Raw genomic sequence first — 9,849 nt, 5'->3', positions numbered from 1 at the left:
GGGCTCTTATTAACTTCTGTCAAAAATAGAGTTTATGTATTTAGTAACTGAATCTTGAACGGTACTGTTTTTAGTAGAGAAACCATTTCACAACTTGCTTCTCGTATACAATAATTAGCCAAACAATAAAATTAGTATATCTGTCACTAAATTCTGGGACATAACTTACAGCACAGCCTTAGATAAGGTAATATTAGTTCTTCTGATAGGGATACCTTTACAGTTTTTTTCTTTTTCTTTTGACAGGTTTTCATTTAAAATCTGAACTTGTCATACTGTATTGTTGAGAAATTAAAATGTTTTGGTGTATGCAAAATTACCGCTGGTTCTCTAGAATATCTTGAGATTGGCAACGTGAAATTTATAGCAATGACGAATTATCATAAAACTTGGGTTCCTTTTGTTACTGGGCAATGTGACCATACCAATGGCCCCCCCCCCCTTTTTTTTCTCGGGAATTACCGATGCATATATCTTCATCTTTTTTGAACTGCAGTTCTGTTGAATACTATTTTTCATATACTGTATACAACAAAGTATTTTTAACACTTTAATATTTTGTATTTTTCTCATTGATTTTGAGGCTCTTCACACTAAAATATAATGATGGCTTCAGTGAAGTTGTGGAGAAATACCCGATTTCACTTAACACTTTCGCGCCCCCTTCGATGGTAAAAAAAAAAAAACGGTATGTGCGGGGAGCGTTTTTGCTGAGTAAGCGTAAAAACAAAAATATGTATACTCTTTTTACTCTCCTTACCTTAGTTCTTGAGCTACGTATTTCATTTTGGTACCAACGTGTTCGCAATAAAATTCTCTAGAAGAACATCAGTAAAAAAAAAGTCACGAAACGTATAGGGATACCAGCACCAAATAAATAACTACGAAGATGACTCGCTGTGAGCGCCCAACAGCAACAAAATGTTTTTACTCTTGGGATTGTTATCACCTCCACACTTGTCCTACAGCGTTAATTTTGGTATCAATGGACTCGCAATGAAATTCCCAACACGGTGATATGAATATAAGCGTAGAATAATGATTGCGGCCCGCCCGCAAGAGTGTGGGAAGTGGTGAAATTGTTACCCGGTATCGGTGACGGGACGACGCACGGCGCTTTGAAAGTTTATACTTATTTCACTCTCATGACATTAATTTTCTATGTACGTCATTCATTTTTGTGTCAATGTGTTCGCAATAGAATGTTCTATGAGCCCGTAGGTAAAAAAGATCAACAAAGCGTCAGATAAAATAGCGCCAAATATAAAACAACGCTGGAACATATCAGTGAGCGTCAAACACACACGAAATGTTTTTACTTTTGTTATGTTTGTCAAGTTTATACTTGTTGCACACAGTTATTTTTGGTTGTACATTGATCGGAATAAAATTCCCTAAACAGACATATGAATATAATACATGATATGGGGGAAGCATTACCAGTATGAACAGCTAAAGTCACCCACCTGCAACCCGTTTGGGACATAATACCATTTGATCGAAGTGATCCACACCTTTCATGAACTTATTGTACCATGCAGCCTAGTGGTAAGAAAGAGAGCCTCATGGCGCGCAGTTTGAAACAAACCCAAAGTAAATCGGATAAAAATTGAATTTTATACAAATATTTTAAAAGAGGACATATCTTTATGTCCACTATGCGGGAGCGGTTAGCGAAACAGGACTCCTCGGTGAGTCCGGTTAGCGCGAAAGTGTTAAATTAATTACCCGGGAAGTGGGCATTTTTGCTGGTGGATGAATTTGTTGACCATCCAGTTCTCTTGGTCTGGTTTGGTGGTGCACTAGCAATGATTTACCCAAGTTTTACACAACTTTCACCAATTCTTGGGTATGTGCCAGGTCATGCCTATGCAGAATTTTTGTGGCTGTAAATTTGTTTGTTCATTTTATTCTGGCCACAGTTCTTGCCTGTCCGTGGCTTGTGTTTTTGACAGTTGGGTTAGGATTTTTCTCGAACTCCTGCCCAGTCTGTCGGACCTACTTTCATACACTATTGTGGTCCTGGTTCCTTAAGTTGAGCTACAGCCTTTGCTTGGATATCTCTAGTACTTTTGTGATCTTGCAGTAGCCTGTACTTTAGAGGCAGCCATATGATTCTGGTCATTTACAGGCAGGTTGGCCCAAGCTTTCTGCTTATTCTTGGTCGGTTCATAATTTCAACTGCTTCCCATTTAATTTGTGGTCAAGTGTTGAGCTGTGCACGTTACAATTAAATAGCCATAAATTTCTTTTCATTCCAAGTCAGTAGTACACCTATTGTCACTCTTCTTGGGACTATCACTGTATCCACGATTCGTAGACTATGCTTTACCAAGGTGCGTGTACTGGTAACAAGATCAAAATTTTCATCTTTGTCTCCCAGCTATTGCACCTGGTTCTTATTCTAATTTTCTCATTGGCAGTTCTTGTGGCTGACATGTTATTATTATAGTACTGTATTTTGCTAAGTACTGTACAGGCTTCATCTCTTGCCTTTAGCTTTTGTTTATAGTGTTTGGGTAAGGTTAGCCTAGAGTTCCTGCCTTGACTTCCTGACCTCGTCTTCCATCCATTGTTGCTTGTAAAACAGAAGTCCTGGTGACTTGGCTTTAACTCTAGTGGTTGCTTGGCTGCCCAAGTTTTTCTGGCTCAGCACTGGGATATTCTGAGAGTCTCCAAACATGGCCAGACCAGTTACTCGGTTACATAATGTGCCCGGTTGGTATGTAAGAATTGTATGCCCTATAGAAGTTGACTGCAGAGCATTGTATATTAGTTAGGGTGGTGTTCTTGGGGTAAATCAATAACATTGTATTATTTGCATACAATTTTGTTTTACAGTAATATCTTTATTTATTTTTAATATCTATACCAAATTCATTGCTGCACCTTCTTAAACTCGTGGAGTACTTTATCAAACTTAGCTCATTGCTGTTTATTAAAATGGGAACACATTGCAGCATTTTATGAACACAGTCCTACAGTATTTGTTCAGAAAAAAAAAAAATTTATATTGATGTATTTAATGGTCATATCATCGAAAATAAATGGCCACAGACCAACCAATGGCCACAAAGCCACAGACCAACCAATGACCACAATTGGATCAATCAATGGGGGGTACAATCAGACCAATCAATAGGCACAATGCCTGACCAATCAATGAGTGCAAATATAATTATCATCACTAGCTCGTGTCACTACATAAAATGGCTAAATATCATTGCATTGTTGAGTTTTAAAGCGGTGATCCTAGTGACAAATACAACTTGTACCAAGAATAATTGTTGTTTCTTTTGGGGGACGGGGCTAATATAATGCGCAATGCACTGCTAAGTTGGTTAGGTTGTACAATATGTGGAATTGAACATTTTGCACCCTGCAAGTGATGCCATGCTATTTTCAGGCTTCTGTCTTCATGTTTTTGTTGAAAAATGCAGTTTATATAGCATTATATTGTAAAGTGCTGCAAGAAAGTCCTGACAAACTTCAGGAGTGGCTAGATGAATGTCTGCTGGAATTCAATCCAGATAAGTGTAAGGCATTGCAGATGGGAAAGGGAGGTAGGAGACCATTAGGCAACTTCACACTAAGGTAAAGAAACAATAAGATAAAATTGCAACCATTAACACCAAAAGCTAATGTGAACAGGATAATGTCAAAAGCATACAGAAAATTGGCAAACAGAACCAAATCCAAAGCCTATGAGACCATTACTAGAGTATGCAGCACTGGCAAGGAACCAACACTTTGTGAAGCACAAAAAGCAACTTTACAAAATACAGAGGTTTGCAACTAGTTTTCGACCCCCCTCTCAATTCTAGTACAGTACTTAAGTCTCAGAACTGAGAGTGCTCCACTATAAAAACAGGTTAAGGGAACTCTGCCTCCCAACTTTAGCAGAGAGAAGAAACAAAATGGATATGATCATTATAAAAACAATACTAATGTGGATAGACAACATGAACAAAGGCAACTTATTTAAATTAATATGATGCAGGATAAAGGGACATTGGTGGAAGGTAGATAAACAACCGAGTCATGGAGCTTTAAGAAAATTATTGTACCTTGTACAAGTGGAATGCACCGAAGGAAAAAGTTGTCAAAACCACTTCTATTCACAACTATGAAAACTTAATTTCCAGAGATGTAATTAGCTAGCTACTATAAATAGTAAATCACTAATTGGTAAGCACCTGCTGAGGCCACTAACCAACATCAAATAGCTAGGCCTTTTTACCTTCTCTATTGATTTAACTTTTATGCGTTTTGATTTCATTATCTGGTACAATATTTATCTTGGGATTATTGTTATATTTCTGGGGGCTGTATTATCTTCTCAGAGAATGTATCATTTCATGATTATTGTACCATCTCGAGGGACTTGTACTGTCTTGTGACTGCTTTACCATTTCTAGGAATTGTTGTACCATCTCAAGGGACTTGTACTATCCTGTGATTGTTGTACTGAAAATTATACCTTGCACTGATTAGTTAACAACTCCAAAACTTGGCATCTGGTCTAAATTATCTAATCAACTAAACTATACATTACTCAGTGCCCTCTTATTCAGTTTTGTCTTCCTTATTTTATTCGTTCAGTATGTAATAATCTTGATAGTAGTGAGATATTTTATACAGTATTTTATAGATATTGTATTAAAAAATTTAAATGTGATATTTTCCATAAATTCCATGCCTTGTTCAATTATGCTTTTGAAGAGAAGTTTACCACATTCTGCATTATTTATGTTGATTTCACTTTTGCTAGACGTCATGATAATTTATTAGTTGCATTTATAAACAGATCTATGAGCCATTATTCTGCAAGTTCACTTTTTTCAACAAAATTTGTGCGCATTTGATCATGGTTCCGAGGAGACAGTCTGGTCATTTCACTTGTCGCCACTTTGTAGATTCCACTTTTTCCATGATTCTTGACGAGTGTTTGGTAGTCCTTCAGGGGAGTCAGTTTGGCCATTTGACTTGTCACCACTGCGTAGATTCCACTTTTTCCATGATTCTTGACGAGTGTTTGGTAGTTCTTCATTGGAGTCAGTTTGGCCATTTGACTTGTCACCACTGTGTAGGTTCCACTTTTTCCATGATTCTTGACGAGTGTTTGGTAGTCCTTCATTGGAGTCAGTTTGGCCATTTGACTTGTCACCACTGCGTATGTTCCACTTTTTCCACGATTCTTGACGAGTGTTTGGTAGTCCTTCATTGGAGTCAGTTTGGCCATTTGACTTGTCACCACTGCGTAGGTTCCACTTTTTCCATGATTCTTGACGAGTATTTGGTTTTGTTTCAAAGGAGTTTGCTTGACTATTTGATTTGTCACCATTCCACATGTTCCATTTTTTCCATGATTCTTGACGAGTATTTGGTTTTGTTTCAAAGGAGTGTTCTCGACTATTTGATTTGTCACCATTCCATATGTTCCACTTTTTCCATGATTCTTGACGAGTATTTGGTTTTGTTTTAAAGGAGTTTGCTTTGCCATTTGATTTATCGCCACTCCGTAGATTCCACTTTTTCCATGACTTTTGACGAATGCTTCGTTTTTTTCTAGAGTCTGCTTGCTCATTTGATTTGTCACCTATCTGTAGGTTCCATGGATAGCTTTCTGGATATTCTTCTAATAACTGGCTTTTCATGCCTTTTTCAGTAATGGTTTGTTCATTTTGCACAGTGTCTTTGTTCAAGCTCATATTGTCTTTATATCCTGGTTTCCTGTGACGTATGGCATTTTTCCGCTTCAATTTTGAAATATTTGGATTTTCTTGTTTATGGTTACAGTTTGGTTTAGAAAAGGTCAGGTACCTCCATGGCCAGCAAGTACCATTTCTCTTTAGTGTCTGCATTTTATTTTTAATGCTTTGTCCATAACCCCATTTTCGTGAAGGCTCTGCTCGTATTCTTTTCCAGGTTTCAAAAGAACTTTTCTTTGTTGGAAATGCTACTGATAATGACTGGTTATATCTATTAGGTTGTATTATCTGCATGGTCTCATTGGCTTCTGGTTTACGAAAGCTCGGGTATTTCCATGGTCGGCAAGTACCAATTCTCTTTCTCTTTGATGTTGGCTTTTTGTCATCAATACTTTGTCCATAACCCAGACGTTTTGCACGCTTTGCTCGTATTCTTTTCCTGGTTTCAAAATGCTTGTTCTTTGTTGGAAATGCTGCTGATGATGTCTGGTCATACCTGTTTGGTTGTATTATCTGCATGGTCTCATTTGCTTCTGGTTTACGAAAGCTCGGGTATTTCAATGGCCGGCAAGTACCATTTTTCTGAAATGTTTGCATTTTATCTGTAGTAATTTGTTCCTGTTTACACTTTTTTGGCATCTTACCTAACACAGTTCTAGTAGTTTCTAATGACAACTCATAAGGCAAGTCCTCATCTTTCCCCGTTATTTTACGTTTGAGTCGGTGTAGTTTCAGCAGATGTTTTACATCTTCAGTCACATAATTATATGGAGAGTATGAGTTTGTAGAGGATTGGTAAAAAAATGTTCCTGGGGAGCTTCCTGCACCCGAGACTTTCTGTATTGGCCGCCCTCCTCCATATGATGGCCGATGTTGTGCCTTGGGTACTGAACCACTGGCTTTGTCGCCACTGATTTGCCTGCAATAAAGAAGGGGGGTGTTTAGTTAATGTGGGTTTTCTAATGATTTTTTGAAAGGTGTCATGTATTCGATACTGCTGGTTCCCTATTATGCAATGTTGTGGGAAAGATTTAGTATATATGTATATATATATATTTAGTAAAGTATATATACTATATTGACAACTCTTAAATTCTCCTAACAGATGCCTACTCACCTTATGAAAATTTGGAAAGAGGATAATGATGATGTCAGATATGTCTGGATAAATTTTAATTTAGGTCTTTAATATTCAGCAAGGATGGAACAAATAATACAAATACAGTATTAATGTGAATATCTTGTAATAAAATGTGTCAAACACTTATGAGGACTCACCTTTCAGTCATCACCCTGGGAGATAGAGGGTCACTTGGATCCAATGGAGCGACAAGTGAGGGAGATACCACCACATGTGACTCAGACTGGATGACACCATCTGTCACACTCGCCCTTGTGACCACCTATCAAAAAACATACACAACTAAATAACAGTTTGTGGGATATGTATACAGTATATATTTTACATATGTACAGTATATATAATATATGTACTGTATGTATATATATATATTAATCTTTTTGTTTTACTCTTCTTATTGCTGTATTCTCTTTACTTTCTTTCATTATATATATATATATATATATATATATATTTATATATATATATATATATATATATATTTATATATATATATATATATATATATATATATATATCCACTTCCCATTACTCACCCAGAGGGTAGTAAAAACACTGACGAAGTTCATGGCAGCTCACACTGACGAAGTTCATGGCAGCTCACACCATGCCGCCTCCACTACTAACTGATCCAAAATACGCACCCTATGTATATACCCATGAGCATAAAACAGGAAAAAGCTCTACATAACTACACATCCAAAGCTTAGACTTTATATTATCCAGTACAGTATTTAAATTCACTTCTGCATCTTTCTAGCATAAGGATTGAAATTGTGTATTTTTACGAACAACAACACTGCCTTTATCATTACTAATATTCAGTAGCAGCCAGTTCTTAAAAGAACAAAAAATATTATAGAAACAAAACGTCTCGTACAACCTTGCGTATCCCTGACCCAAAGACGAATTTGTAGTGTTCTCATACGTTGCATTGATGATGATCATTGAGGGACCCGTGGGAGGAAGAGGGGTGATAAAATCATCCACCCCCAGCAGAAGGAAGAGGCGATAACACCATCTACCAAAAACAGGACGTCTTAGTGATACTTCTGGAATACTGTAAATTATAATGCACGAACATTATTCAGTAATATGATAGTAGTGCATATGATAAGATATACATGGGTCTTACCAAAAATATGACATTTAAAAAATGTTGCTTCTTAGTGTATATATCACCAGGCTAAAAGATAGACAGATATTAATATGCGAGAAAGGAGACAAAGTTTCACAGCAGTGAAACTCAATATAGCCACCATTTTTCTCCATACAGCATCTGATTGAATTAAAAATTTAGAAAAATTGTCTGAAATGAGACTTGGTCCTTCCCCTGATTATTGATATGGCAGGTTAGGGAAAAATGGAGGGAAAACCTTATGTACTCTCCTAATCTGGAAGGCAATTGTGTATGGCTTATAAGCACCTCTACCAGCCAGAGGCTGTAAGCCAGTTGTGTGGCTTATGAAGCCTCTCTACTGGATGAAAGCCAGTTGAGTGTGGCTGAGGAAGCCCCTCTACTGACCATAGGCTGGAGATTAGTTGAAAGTGGTTTGTTAAGCCCTTCTACAGACCAGAGGGCAATAGATAGTTGAGTGTGGATTATGAAGCCATTATTCTGGAGAAGGAATTGGAGCCAGACCAACTACAACCTACTTTTATTATACAAGTTTGAATATTACCCATGGTACTGCATTAGCGAGGTTTGAGATAGGAGACCCAGCACGGCTCCCATGATTGCTCCCAACAATCTCGAGACTGTTCCCTTTTATGTAGCAGGCGCTAATCCTTTTGACTAGTCTTGATCCCGCATCACATCGAGGAATGCTGATCTTGGACCCTCTGCTGACTTCAGAGAGCCTTTCTGCCACTTGTGTGGTGATGCTATCACAGTGCTACTAGGTGTGGTAACAGTCCCCTTGGATTCTGTAACATCAAAATCATAGTGTAAAAACACTAGTTGAGCTGAATCTCAACCTCTGTATATAAAATTGGATAAGTTTCTACAGCATTTGGTCAACAAATGTGGTATACAGTAGTTTAATTTAGACCACCCAGGTTAAGCTCCCATTAATAATGATTTTAAATTGTACATTCAATTGACACAATTTGTAGGCACGATGCATGCACATGAACAAAACCTATGGAAGCCATAAATGCCATAAATGCCAAAATGTACCTGAATTTTAAAATCCAGTTCAACAGGATAAATGGGAGGACCTTTGACAAGCCACTGGCTTCCTGTCCTCGTGGAAGCTACTAAAAAGATATTGGCCCTCAGGTAAGTACATACACACTAGTCTTAGTCTATGCAGCCCCTCCATGGAGCCCTCACCTCAAAAAACGGCGAGGGGTCATATTTTGCCCAAACACCCCTGCAGTTTTCAAAATATCGTAAATGTCCGAAATTTGACTCCTGGGCGTGATTTTTGAGCAGAATTCTGACTGCACATATTTTCATTTTCAAATTACGAATTTTTATACCGAAAATATGCCAATTACTGAAAACGGAGAGGGATCATATTTTGCCCAAACCCCCCTGCAGTTATCAAAATATCTGAAATGTCCGAAATTTGACTCCTGAGCGTGATTTTTGAGCCGAATTCTGACTCTCTGCACCTATTTTCATTTTCAAATTACGACTTTTTATACCGAAAATATGCCAATTACTGAAAACGGCGATGGGCCATATTTTGCCCAAACCCCCCTGCGGTTTTCAAAATATCTGAAATGTCCGAAATTTGACTCCCAAGCGTGATTTTTGAGCAGAATTCTGACTCTCTGCACCTATTTTCATTTTCAAGTTACGAATTTTTATACCGAAAATATGCCAATTACTGAAAACGGCGATGGGTCATATTTTGCCCAAACCCCTGGTTGATACCTGGTTGATGGGGTTCTGGGAGTTCTTCTACTCCCCAAGCCCGGCCCGAGGCCAGGCTCGACTTGTGAGAGTTTGGTCCACCAGGCTGTTGCTTGGAGCGGCCCGCAGGCCCA

The 9,849-nt window shown here is 37.9% G+C and overlaps 1 protein-coding gene across 2 annotated transcripts; it reads right to left on the bottom strand.

Moving 5' to 3' along the window:
• Nucleotides 1–4,039: 4,039 nt before the first annotated feature.
• Nucleotides 4,040–8,842, bottom strand: LOC123775009 (uncharacterized). 2 transcript variants are annotated; one of them, XM_069318967.1, is made up of 4 exons: nucleotides 8,535–8,842; nucleotides 7,736–7,873; nucleotides 6,990–7,114; nucleotides 4,040–6,630 (listed from the first exon to the last, which is right to left on the bottom strand). In XM_069318967.1, the coding sequence occupies exons 3-4, from the start codon at nucleotides 6,998–7,000 to the stop codon at nucleotides 4,896–4,898; spliced, it is 1,746 nt and encodes a 581-aa protein (XP_069175068.1). In that variant the 5' UTR covers nucleotides 7,001–7,114; nucleotides 7,736–7,873; nucleotides 8,535–8,842; the 3' UTR covers nucleotides 4,040–4,895. The 2 variants fall into 2 exon arrangements, with proteins under 2 accessions (XP_069175068.1, XP_045625694.2); XM_045769738.2 differs by lacking the exons at nucleotides 7,736–7,873; nucleotides 8,535–8,842 and adding an exon at nucleotides 7,389–7,502.
• Nucleotides 8,843–9,849: the final 1,007 nt, after the last annotated feature.

The sequence above is a fragment of the Procambarus clarkii genome, chromosome 92 (assembly GCF_040958095.1).
Source record: "Procambarus clarkii isolate CNS0578487 chromosome 92, FALCON_Pclarkii_2.0, whole genome shotgun sequence".
In the NCBI taxonomy this organism is placed as follows: domain Eukaryota; kingdom Metazoa; phylum Arthropoda; class Malacostraca; order Decapoda; family Cambaridae; genus Procambarus; species Procambarus clarkii.
The sequence above is the reverse complement of the archived record's forward strand: the minus strand, read 5'-3'. Positions and strand labels throughout refer to the sequence as shown.